Raw genomic sequence first — 13,437 nt, 5'->3', positions numbered from 1 at the left:
CCAGTTTGGTAGGTTCTTTGAGTAGCAAACTTATGTTGCTACATTAAAATGCAAATGCATCGTGATACTATGTCACTATATATTTTCCTGCTGATAAATAATTTAGGAGGGATAAATTAATTGTGACTTTGAAAGAGTTATCTGGAAAAAAATCAGACCGTTATGATTCACAGTATTCCCACAATTTCTGAGGCTCTTGAGATCCTGAAGAAATTTTACAGCCTTGGTAACTCGCACTGTATCTTTGTGATAAGTCTGCTTTATCGAGACATTTTGTCCTAGTGCAGTACAAGACTAATTCAGACAGATAATACTACATTGCAACGTATTGCTATTTTGAGTTCACTGGACAGAATAGTATACTGCACAGATGATCAACACAGACAAGTGTGCTTTGAATGCTCTATATTTATTTTATGTTCTGATGGCATCTGAAATAATTTTCTAATACTGCGCTCTGCTGTGCTGTCATTAAAGTCAGCTTGTGGTAATGGCATATGGTGGATGATGATGGCATGAGACCTTTCCATCAGAAGTATGGAGGTCATAGAACGCACAAAAATTAAGAAAATCTGTGCCTTTCACACTGCGCTTTGCCATTTGGTTAGAGACCACTCTTTTCAGTCTACAGAATACATGCTTGCTAACTTCTGCATGTATTTTTCTGGTTTTCCCCTATTCTGAAAGAAATGGGGTTTAAAATTCTGATACAAAATTTGCTTAGTTATTATTACAAGCAGCAGTTTATATTGAATGCATCAGTGTTGTGGTTTACCCCAGCCAGCAACTAAGTACCATGAAGCCGCTCACTCACTTCCCTCCCCAGCCCTGCAGCAGGATGCGGAGGAGAATCAGGAAAAAAACAAAAGTAAACCCTGAGGGTTGAGATAATAAAAAGTCATAATTGAAATAAAATAAAATGATCATGACAATGACGATGATGATGACGATGATGATGATGATGATAATAATAATAATGAAGAAAAGGAGAGGGAAGGGGAGAGGAATAAAATCCAAAGGGAAGGGGAAAAAACCCTCAAGTGATGCACAACACCATTGCTCACCACATGCTGACCGGTGCCCGGCCAGTCCCTGAGCAGCGATCAGCCCCCTCTGGCCAGCTGCCCCCAGTTTATATACTGACATTCCACTGTATGGAATATCCCTTTGGCCAGTTCAGGTCAGCTGCCCTGGCTGTGTCCCCTCCCCATGTCTCATGCCCCTCCAGCCCTCTCTCTGGCAGGGCCTGATAACCTGAAAAGTCCTTGACTTAGTACAAATACTACTTAGCAACAACTGAAAACATCAGTGTGTTATCAACATTGTTCTCATACTGAATCCAAAACACAGCACTGCACCAGCTACTGAGAAGAAGAAAATTAACTATATCCCAGCCGAAACCAGGGCAATCACTTGGTGCACTGTTATTGCATTATAACTTATCATTAATGACCTACAGCGATTATCAGTTCATACGGTACTTATTATAGACAAGGTTTAAAGCCCCACTATTTTTTAGCTGTTTTCAAAAATGAGACTGGACAAAATACACTGCTGTACTCACACTGAAATATTATTGTCTTCCCCATTACTTCCATTTGGTGTCACAGATACATTTCACAAAGTGATTTTGCAAAATGCACCCAAAATTAACTTCTGTAATAATCTGAGAAACTTTAATTTGCATATACTGAATAGAGATTTTTTAAAAATACATTTTCTTCTATGTGCACTAACTGCAATTATGCATCTGCATATCTCTGCTGCAATGGACTCCTCCATACTGGGGAAGCTGAAACAAAAAAGCTTCATCATCTCTACAATCAGTAAGGCTGCCTACCACATGTCAGGGTTTCACTACAAAAAAAAAAAAAAAAAAAAAAGAAAACATCGGTGCTGTAATAGCGCAGAACAAAATAGTAAAACCTTTCATCAGGATGGTGGGAGATTTGGACTCACACCTTGGAGTGTCTGAGTTGGTTTTTCTATATGGCAGATGATCAGATCATGCTTCAGCTTCAATAAGCGTGTATTTTCTGAGAAATAGTGTCTTTGAAAAATGGTGCACTAACAGTTATGATAAAGACTTTAGAGTTATGTGATTCTAAGTAGGCTGTCAATAAGTACTTAGGTACTAGGTTTAAATAGTATGGAGTAGATAAATCATGAGTACACATCTAACAATAAGGATGAAATCATGTCACTCCAGTCTTCAAAAAGGGCAAGAAGGAGGACTCAGAAAACTACAGGCCCGTCACCCTCATCTCCATCCTGGAAAGGTGATGGAACAGCTCATCCTGGAGGTCATCTCTAAGCTTGGGGAGGAAAAGAATGTTATCAGGAGTAGGAAATCATGCTTGACTAATCTGATCGCCTTCTATGATGGAGTGACTGGCTGGCTAGATCAGGGGAGAGCAGTGGATGTTGTCTACCTCGACCTCTAAAGGTTTTGACTGTCTCTCCCACAACACCCTCACAGGTAAGCTCAGGCAGCGTGGGTTAGATGAGCAGACAGTGAGGTGGATTGAGTACTGGCCGAATGGCAGAGCTCAGAGGGCTGTGATCAGCGGGCAGAGCCTGGCTGGAGGCCTGTAGGTCGCGGTGCCCCCCAGGGTCAGTGCTGGGTCCAGGCCTGTTCCACTTGCTCATCATGACCTGGGTGAAGGGGCAGAGCGTGCCCGCAGCGAGTTTGCTGATGATCCAGACCTGGGGGGAGCGGCTGGTTCCCCAGAGGCTGCGCTGCCATTCAGCGGGACCGGGACAGGCTGGAGAGCTGGGCGGAGAGGGACCTCATGAGGTTCAGCAAAGGCAGGGTAAGGGCCTGCACCGAGGGAGGGACGACCCCGGGCACCAGCACGGGCCGGGGCTTGACCTGCTGGAGGCAGCTCTGCCGAGAAGGCCCCGGCAGTCCCGGTGGGCAGCAAGTTGCCCCGAGCCAGCGGCGTGCCCTCGTGGCCAGGAGGGCCAGCGGGACCCCGGGGTGCACGAGGAGGCGCGTGGCCGGCAGGTCGAGGGGGGTGATCCTGCCCCTCTGCTCTGCCCTGGTGAGGCCGCACCTGGAGTGCCGTGTCCAGTGCTGGGCTCCCCAGTTCCGGAGAGATGGGGAACCGCTGGAGAGGGGCCGGCGGAGGGCGGAGAAGATGATGAGGGCACTGGAGCCTCTCCCTGATGAGGAAGGGCTGAGGGAGCCGGGCCTGTTCAGCCTGCAGAAGAGAAGGCTGAGGGGGATCTTATGGGTGTCTACAAATATCTGAGGGGCGAGAGTCAAGAGGACGGGGCCAGGCTCTTCTCAGAGGTGCCCAGCGACAGGACAAGGGGCAACGGGCACAAACTGCAACACAGGAAGTTTCTTCAGAATACGAGGAAAATCTTTACCATGAGGGTGACAGAGCCCTGGCACAGGCTGTCCCAGGAGGCTGTGCACTCTCCTTCTCTGGAGACGTTCAAAACCCACCTGGACATGGCTCTGCAGCCTGCTCTAGGTGACCCTGCTTTAGCAGGGGGTTGGACCAGATGATCCCCAGAGGTCCCTTTCAACCTTGACCATTCTGTGATTACTCATTTGCTGCAGATTATGTGAACACAGCTCCTATTCTCATGGCCTGGATTAAGGAGAAGCCATTTGGAAAAAGTAACATGCGGTTGCATAAGCAAAGACTGTTTACAACAATTCTCATAATACTTTATATGCACTGTAATCTGAATTAATATGAGCTGTGCAAGCTTATGTAGGATGTTTCCTAAGTTTTGGATGTTTGATTATTTTTTTTTTTTAAGCTGATGCATGTCCATCTGTGCAATATTTAGATGTGAAAGAAACAGCATACAGGGACAGGGCACAGCATAACGGAGTGTTGCTCTGTAGCCTTTTTGGCAACAAATGGTGGGGTAAGCGGGGTCGGAGCACAGATAGCCCGTGTACCAGCTGCACGCTGAGCACACCTGCGCACCGGGGCCCGGGGCAGCTGGCCGCGGGTGCGAGCTGCTCAGCGCTCCTTCGGCCTGGCTACTGAGGGAATGCCGGCTTCGCGGAGCGGCCCACCTCTGCCCCGGGATTCTCCGGCTCCCGTGGAGCCCGAGGTCGCTCCCATGGAGGCCGTGGTTGCTTTCTGCCGCCTCGGGGGGGGTTTGGACCATTTGGCTGCCTCCGGCCAGGACGGACCTAGCGTCTCGGCACTCCGAGTTTTAGAAGGCGGCAGCCGACGCGCTGCGGGGTCTGTCTCGGTTGCCGGCCGTACAAAGCAGCCCGCGGTCCCCGGGCCGGGCCCCCGCTTTGCCGGCGCGGCGAGGCGCGGCACAGCCCCCGCGGGCAGGGCGGGCCCCCGCGGCGCGCCCCCGCGCTGCGCTCAGGCAGCTCGGCCGGCCGGCTGCCCGCCCGTGCGGCGGCGGGCCGGGCCGGGGGGCAGCGGGGTGCGGTCCCACGGCGCCGCGGGGATGCGGGTCCTGGCGGGCAGGCGGCATGGCGGCGGCTGCGCCCCTGAGCGGAGGCGCGCGCCCAACGGCCGCGGGCGGGGGGGGGTCGGGAGCGCGCGCGCGGGCCCGGGGCGGCGGCGCGAACCGCAACCCCGCCGGAGCCCGCCGCGCGCGCCCATCCGCGGCACTGGGTGGGGCCGCTGGGAGCCGCCAACCCCCGGCGTCCTCGTCCCTCCGAGCGGCGGAGCCGGGAGCCAATGGGCGGGCGGGTAGCGAGTGCGCAGCGGCCAACGGGAGCGGCTCGTTCAGGGCCGCTGTCCAAGCCCCTCAGGGCGGCGGGGAACGGCGCGGCGAGCGGGGCAGCGGGGCGCGGCGGGGGACGTCGCCCGGAGCAGGTTAGCGGTCGCCCGGGCTGCGGCGGGGAGTCGTAGGCGAGCCGGTGCGGCTGGGGGCCGCGGGCTTGAGCCGCTCCAGCCGCCCCTGCGGTCCGTGAGGGGGGCGCCGAGGGAGCCGGCCGCCGCCGTGCGTTTCCGGGAGGCTGGCGGGGAGGGGGAGCGCTGAGGCGCGTCGTGGCGGCGGCCAGGCCGGGGGCGCGTTGCGAACGGGGGAGCTCGGCTGCCGGGATCGATGCTTAGAAAAGGGGGGGAAACCCCAGGCGCCTCATCGAGCCCGCGCTCCCGCGGGGGCAGGGCCAAAAGCCCCGGGCTCGGCGGCGGCCCGCTCCACCTGCCGCTGGGCCCGGGGCCGGGGGGCACCACCCGTCGCCCCGTGCTCTTCCTCTGCCCTTCCGCCGCAGGGTGGGCCTCTTGCGAGCGGCGCCGCGCCTGCCCTGCCTGCGAGGCGGCCCCGGCTGCCCCCGGCCCCGGCCGCGCTGCCGCGGCGGTTCCCCTTTCTCCGAGCCCCTTGGTTGCGGCTGGTGCAGAGAGCGGGCGTACAGGAAAAGGCCGCAACTTTCCCTCCCGCCTAGTAGGGGAACGTTACGGGGAAGAGAACCGAATCGGACAGTTTCTTCAAGCAGAAGTCCTGGTTCAGGGGCTCCACGCATCAGGAACTAGTAGGAAGAGGGCTGTGGTAGCTCTTGGTGTGTGCAGCAGCCCCTGGCTCTGGGTAGAGGCTCGGAGCCCTTGTGGAGCAGGAGCCACGTGTGTCTACAGAAAGGCTTTATGGAGTGAAGCTTAAAGTGTGGCTAACTGCGGAGATATATTGATCAGTAGCGAACATGTAATTGAAACCGGCTTGAATCCCATGGAAATAGAAACCTTTAATTTCATTTAACCTACTTAGAAGTTTTAGCAACTGGAAGCTTTTGATATTTTAAGAACTATTTCAATATTAATTAAGCCAGAAATGGAGCATGTGGGAGTTCTACTATCTGTGATATCCATCTGTATTCTGGTAGGCTACAGTTCCTTGACCCTCGATTTGTGTGTTATGTCTGAGCCTCATAACTGACATACATAATCTCCAAACTGCTGGAATTATGGTATTAGGTATATATTTCTAGGATCTTTACTCTTTAGCTTTTCTACTCTGTTTTTGTACCATCCCCTCAAATATGGTTGACTCACAAATTAGCTATTTCCCCCACCCAAACCTGCCCACAACTGGATATGAAAGATTGACTTTACAGGTTGTTGGGTGGGTTTTTTTTCCCTTCCTAGCTGTTGCAGAACTATAAAGTTCTGTGCAAATCTAGATCTGTAACTTTTCACTGCAAGTACTTAGTCTTTATTTATTTGCCTTATGCTGGACTGCAGATCTAATGAAGCTTTACTAGAGACAGTTTTAGCAGTAAAAGCACAGTGGGGTAATTCTCTTCGATTAAGTGTGACTGTCTAATGTAGAGGTATGTTTTGTACGTGATAAATATTTTTCCTTCTTACAGTTACAAAAAACCCAAACCTGGTGACATCTCAGTCATCCTAGGCAGCTGATACCTGTCAATAAAAAGCTGGCACTGAAGCAAAACTAACTTTTGTAACGGCAACAGATTTCTCCTCATTCAGTATTTAGTGTTCCTTTGGACTTTGAAAATGTTCAGGATATCTACTGGCCAGATGTGAGCAGAGAGCATCGCTGTCAGTTTTATAGTACGACTCCTGATGGTGTGCCATGATTCTGCTTAGAAGAGTCATCTTTGAAAGCGGGAGCAATAGATGTCTTGAAATACCTGTACTAGCACTTCTCCTGCAAATGGAGAATCTGTAGAATCTCTTAGCTCCTGAGAGGCCAAACTGAATCTCCTTCTGACTACTGTAAAGGGTGCTTTGTCATCTTCCTGTTTCTGAGTTCTAGCTCTTGTAGGAACTCACAGTTCCTCACAAGCACCATGTTTCCAGTGCTTGGAAGGGATATATAACAAACTAAAATTGTTATACAGCAATTTGGAAAGTTTAAGCAAGTGCTAGAAAACATGCTAGTTGCTGAAGATATATGGCTGTACCATTGCAGTGATTTCCGGTTCGGTTAGCTTCTGCAACCAGAAATTGTGTGTGTTGGGTGTGTGCTTGGTTTTTTGTGACAAAATGTTCAGTGTTTGAGAGGGGTCTGTGTTCAGTACAGTACGCCTGTTACTTGTCTGCAGGAAGCAGAGCCACTGAGTAACTTAAAGCAAACAAAAAACTTCTGTACAGGAACCAGTATCATCAAAACTTGTGTTGGTTAGTTTGGTATTTTGTAGGTGGAGGACTTATCTTGTGTAATTGTTCTATGGTTGGGCATAGTTAGTACCTTCATGTGCATCCATAGTGTTTGTCCCAGTTGCTAATTCTGAGCCTTGCAGTAATGCAGTCCTCCAGCTATGCTTTGTTTAGCCTCAGTACTGCGAACCATCCTAACAAATAGACCAGGTATTCCTATTTGCTTTTTTTCCCCCTCTTCTTTCTGGGTGTCACCAACCCAGGGTTTCTAGTGAGGTCCTTCCTATACAACTGTCATTCTTTGCCTTTGTTAAGCTTTATCCATTCTCAAAGAATGTGTGACTCCATTGACGTACCCTATTACTTTCTTCCTTTGGGTGTGGTTAGAAAAAATATGCTTAGTAGATCTTGTCAAGCTGCCATTTGATGTTGCTAGCTGTATATTCACTACATCATGCCAACCTTTCCGTGACATTGTTCAGCTTGATGTTTGTAAATTTGTAGTGCTTCTTGAGCAATAAGCATAATTGATAGATCCAAATAACACATCTATTAGTGTCAACGTAAGGTTGGAGCCCCTGGCATCTACGTGATTGGTATCAGCAGGTAGCTGTCCTTCAGAGAAGAAAGAGAGAGGCTTCATGCATCCTGTTTAATTTGGGTTCACTTTTATTTGTCCTTTTTGTAGGACAGGTAGGCAATCTGTTAGTAGAACTTGCTTTAGCTATGTATGTGTTCAACCTCATTTTAAAGGTAAGAAAGCTGTGAAAATGGGCTTTTATTTTTTGATGGGATTTTGTTCTATGTGTATTTGAAAAAAACCCACCCACCCACACAAGTTTACCTTTCCTTTTTTTTTCAAGAAGGTGATTAGCCTGCAAATACAACTTGATAGAGCAGTTGTCAGATAAGTTAGTTATATTTAGGTTTCAGAAGAATTATTGGGAATTTCTGCAGGAATATAATGGAAGAGGAAATATCTGTTTATTTGCATTGGGAAGTCATTGCATTGCATCGTGTTAAGACCTTATATTGTTGACTGCAGTTTTACATGAAGAATTCTGAAATGGCTCACCTAAACATTAAGGATTTAAGTTCTTGGTTACAGTTATGTATAACTTGATTGTAATTTTAACAAAGAGTTTTAAAATCTTAACTCTTTGCAGCTGTTAAACAGTTAGCTCGCCAGCTATGAGTGCTTACTTTGGGTGTCCTTTACTACAGAGGCACTGGAAGTTGGGGTCTGGCGGAACATGGTCAAGGTCATTTGAGGAATTTCTTACGGAAGTATGGTTAGTGAATTCGTACTAAACATCCACATGTAGCTCTGACATAATGTATTATGGGTTTTGTTTTGGTCACACCCTGCCTTAAGTCTTTCTTAAACTACCTCAGACTCTCCAGTTGAGATGAGCTGAGAGGATCGGCAAGGTTGATCACTGGATTATTATTTTTTTTTAATTGTAAAAGGTATGGAAGGAGTCTAGAGTTGTTGATTCCTAGGGTTTCAAATTCATTATGTGGTATCTGCTGTGAAATGTGACTCAAGCCTTCTAATTCCACAATAATATATCTAGTTTAACGCAAGGGGGGAATAAGAGTCGGCTTTTTTGTCCTTGATGAAGTATTGTGATTGTAAATACTTTGTTAATAAATGTAATCATATATGCCAAGGCAGTTCTAGTAAAAGACTAGCTCAGATGGATTATCTTGTCCTTTTGATGTTTTGCACAGAACATAATTGTAGGTACAGGTTTTGGGTAGTTACTTTTGTCCTGTCTGATCAACATGAGGGATGTGAATCTGGGTTTTTATTCACCTAGATTGTCTGGTTTCACTGTTAAGAGACTAAACTGATGAGCCACTTGAGTGTTGTTTCTTCCTTCTCCTGCCCCGTTCCCTATACTTGTTTTTTGGCTTTCCGATCCCAGCAAAACGACAGTATTATAGTAACAACTGAGCAATAATCCTGCTGCTAACACTTTTTCTAGTGATAATCTGGACTGGATATCAACATACTCCTATGAAGGCGAAATTGATGAATTTGGCTTATTTTCTTAATGCAGTGAATAGAAATTGGGTGATTTTGTAGCTTTAGCAGTTTCTGTAGTAGTCGAGTGTGTATGTTGGTCTGTTCATTATGTTGTAGGTAGGCTCTTCTGATGGGTTTTGTTCCCCTTTCAGGGTTAACTCTTAATTGCATAAATCATGACTCTAGAGCCATGATTTATGCAACTACCTTGATAAACAGTGAGGCTTTATCTTGTAATCCTTTCGTAACCAAAAGCACAAGTGAGATTTCTAATGCAGGTTTCTAACTAACAGAGCAGCAAATCTTCAATCTCCCTGCCTCGTGTTTTCTTAAATCTTGTTTGAAAGCTCTCTGGATATGTGTTAAACATGTTTGTACATGAACTGGAGATGGATTATAGTAAATGTTCTTATATGATATGTGCTTTACTGTAATAGCTTAATTTCTGAGCTGATCTATGCCTTCTGTGCAACTTGGAGAAATTAGGTTAATTATATTAAAAGAGATTTTTATTTTTTTCTTTCAACATGCACTTGAAGATTAAGCTCAAATGGTAAATGATTCAGAAAAACATCAAGTTATAACCTAATAATGAAATGATAGTAAAAAACTTTTACTTTGTATTAATAAATCTTTAGAGGGACTTACTATAAAAGAACTGATATTACAGGAAAGCAAGGGACCTTTGTGAACAGAGTACATGCGACTCAAAGGTAGCTTCAAAGTTGTCTGGTACAGAATCCCTCTAAACAAAAGCATAAGCAAATGGAAACTTGTAGTAGAATCAGAATTTTGTCTGCAAGAAGGTGTGTGAGCACACAGATAAGTATCTGTATAACCATGTGCATCAAATACTGCTAATGACAAAGTTCTGCTGAGACCAACTCAAGAGTGGCCCATGTTGAAGTCTGGTTCCCCTCAGTAAGACTAAAGGATTAGAAGAAATTAAAGACCTCATGATTTCAGGCACAGCCCTGATTTGAAAGTATCGTACTTTCACAAGGGTGACTTCAAATGGCAAATGAAATAGTTTGTAAGTTGGGCTAAATTCTGCCAATAAATTATTGGGTGGACATGGGTTAGTGCGTCCAAATTCACTGTGTTCCTTAAGCCATGGAGTAGTGTACTTGGGTTTTGTCATTGTTGTCTTAAAGGAGGTTACAGAACTACTTCAATGTTGGGTATCAATCTCAGTTTTGGTATCAAAAAGCTGTGGTGCTGTTAAATAGGTCATATGCAGTATTAAGTCTTACCTAAATCAATTTAGTAATGCTTCTTACCATTAATATATATACTGCCAGAGGTAGTATTATGTCCAGGAGGAATGTAACTTGAGGAGCATGCAGTCCAGGAAAAACTTTCAGCATCCGGCATGTTTCTGTGGTTAAGAATAGTGAGAAGTGTTGTTTTTAAAAAGCAACTCTACTTTATTGTGAACATAAAGCTATGCACTTAGTTATGTAAACTTTGACCTAACTAAACTAGTTACTGTAATTGGTATTGTGTTTCAATAGATAAATGATTTGAAGTGGACAAATCTCTTCCTTGGTAGTAGATTACTCTCTTTGAACATCTTCAAGATCGGAGAATATAACTAGTTTGAAATGTCTATTGCTATTTCTCAGAAATTCTCTAATATACCAAGTGTTGGCCACATGTTTACCATATTCCACATGCAGCTTTGGGTCTTCTGGTGGCATTTATACTGCAGTTGTGATGATTTAGGTGTAATCTTTCAGATTGTTTTAGTTTTGTTGTGTTTCTGTACCTCTTTGTAGAGATTGTCAATAAAGACATTGTTGGTAGACATCAGAGAACTTACTATTAGCCTGAATCCACTCCAGTTACTTGTCTGGAAAGTGTGTAGTGAGATACTTACCATCTGGCATACTACCAGGCATAAGCCAGACTGGCTAGCTAATATGAAGTTAGTGGACCCATTTTGATAGTTCCTCAAAACTTAGTTGCTTTAATTAGCTTCCAAACCTGGCAATGTGTTTTTCAGCTCCTGGAGATGTGCTAAGTTCTCTTGGCAGATTTATCCTGCAGGGGACTGGCTTACGGCTAGTGAAGAAAATGACCTTGCAGAGAGTAGATAAGAATGTTGATGAAGTCTAAAACATGGATAAGCTTGTCTTTCTGCTAGCTGTGGGAAGAATCCCAAATCTTCCACGTGATTGTGAAGTTTGGAATAGGTATGCTTTAAGGTTAACTTATACCAAAAGCAGCTTACAACAGGAAATACTCTTATCGTTTCAGTCTCTACTCATCTTCTAAAACAGTATCTTTCACAGATAAGGTTACTCAATGGATATAACCTTGGACCGTGAAGACAAACAAACTATCATCCTTTGGTGATATGTTGGATAGGTATTGTCCAAATAGGGCAGATCATTGACCCTTGTTGAAAAATCTGGACATTCTGCTGATAGTATTCTTTTACTTACTTTTGTGGAAACAAGGCATCAAATGAAATGAGACGTGATATCATGGTATGACCCAGGGTTGTCTTTCTGGCAGTAACCTTGTTTAGATGAGTTAAATATTACTTCCTTGGTTGCCTGAATCTCTAATCTCTCCAGTTCTTAGATTTTTATTGGTTTTTGGCTTGCTGTAGTGTCATTGCAATGTGGCAATTGAAGCTTTAGATGAGGGACTTCTGTAATGATTTTTTTTTTTTTTTTTTTTTTTTTGTCTGGGGTGGATGGATGTATCTGTGCGCTTCAAAAAAACCACAACTCTGTGCATTCAGGTTTGATGTCTAAATGACTTCATCTCCTGAATATATATCTGAACAAAATGTTTCCTCTATGTTACTTTTAGACCTCTCTCTGTTGTACTGCTGCTAGTATTAGTTGAAGCTGTTGAAGGGAAAGGGGGAAAACTAGTTTCAGGCTGCATTTTTGCAGAACTCTGTGGCTTGTTGCTGATGCTTCAGACGTTGGGAAATACATACTTTCTTTTTTTTTGTGTGTATGATAATCTCAATATGATATAATTTTGAGGGAGCATGTTGTTCACCTAACTAATGTTTGTTGGTGATAAATTAGAAAACAGACTGTGTAATCTCTAACAAGCACGTATTTACGCATTCTTTTTAGCTGCTGGATTTCGCATTAAAACTTTCACTGGAGCCGCAGCAGGCTTTCCTGGCACTTGGAAAGCAGATCTTTTAAGCATCTTGATCTGTGTTTGGACAAATCTGAGAACCGATCTTTTTCCTGTTAAAAACAGAACTGTCCTTGTTTTGAAAGTCAGAGACCTCTGTTTTGAAGCAATGAGTTAAATATTGCTGCAGTAGCTATGAAGGCAAACAGAGCTGCTGTTGTTAGCTCCATAATAGCACTTGTTCAGCCTTGGACACTAGAATTTTTTACAAGATGGGGAATGTTGTTGGCTAGGATCCTGGAGTATGGTCGTTGTTGTTTGGTTTTTGTTTTTTTTAACTGAAGTGCTTAGGGGCCCTTGATTTATCAAAGGACAGCACCCTTCAAATAAGCAGTACCTTCAAAGTGTCACCATTGGTTTAGTTCTGAACACGTGAATTCAGAAGTATCCTAGCATCAGTTTCTGTGTAGTAGCTTAACAGAAGCTTCCTGTACCAAAGGCCCTGTATCCCTAAAAGTCATCTGGTAATTTTGATCATCCCTGTTCAAGAGCAAGAATCCTTTACAGAAGTTCTGTAAATCCTTTTTGCTGTCATATTTCTTTTTTTTTTTTTCTTTTTTCTTGACTGTTACTACTTATTAGCTCAAAGTAGCTATGATATAGTGATTCAGATACTCCAAGGTGTGATTTAGACAACTTTGTGTTTAACAGGAGTTATCTGTCTGGGTTTTAGAAGAGGTAGTTGTTAACAAGTCATAGGATAACTAGTGAAAATATGTATTGCTGGTTGATAGCTACAATTCAGCTATTGCAAACATGCAACAAGTTGCATGCTAAACCAAGATAAAATGACTGCTGACACTTAAATATCAACTTTGAAATGCTGAATTTGATTTTTGTCATGTTGTCTTGCGAGGTAGGATTTTCTTCCTGGACCTGTTCCAGTCTGTTGCATGTTAGAGGCCCAACTAAATTTCTGCTGGGAACAACATTTATTTCTTAACTGTTTGGTTGGGTTCTCTTTTTTTTAGGAAAAAAACGTCACAGTTATGGTGTAGTTACTGAATAATTTGCTGCTGTAAAGAACTTTAAAAGGTAACACAGATAATATTACACTTGTGGGATAAATTCCTTCTGGGCTTGAAATTAGGAGTTGCCAGCAATGTTATGCTAACTGGCATGTGGAGGTGCATTCTCAGAGAAGGCAGGGAAAGGTAGGTGGAGAAGGGGAACATGCCCTTTCCT

General features: G+C 44.9%; 1 protein-coding gene across 3 annotated transcripts in view; it reads left to right on the top strand.

The window, feature by feature from the left end:
• The first annotated feature begins 4,536 nt into the window (after positions 1-4,536).
• Positions 4,537-13,437, top strand: part of FAR1 (fatty acyl-CoA reductase 1) — a 37,737-nt gene continuing 28,836 nt past the window's right edge. The window contains exon 1 of one of the 3 annotated variants that reach the window (XM_080404748.1): positions 4,537-4,808. In XM_080404748.1, coding sequence (XP_080260874.1) covers positions 4,671-4,808 — 138 coding nt within the window. In that variant the 5' untranslated portion in view covers positions 4,537-4,670. The remainder of the gene's footprint in view (positions 4,809-13,437) is intronic. The other 2 variants (XM_080404746.1, XM_080404747.1) reach the window with 2 other exon arrangements.

This window comes from Falco punctatus (genome assembly GCF_963210335.1).
Source record: "Falco punctatus genome assembly, chromosome: 10".
NCBI lineage: Eukaryota > Metazoa > Chordata > Aves > Falconiformes > Falconidae > Falco > Falco punctatus.
The sequence above is the reverse complement of the archived record's forward strand: the minus strand, read 5'-3'. Positions and strand labels throughout refer to the sequence as shown.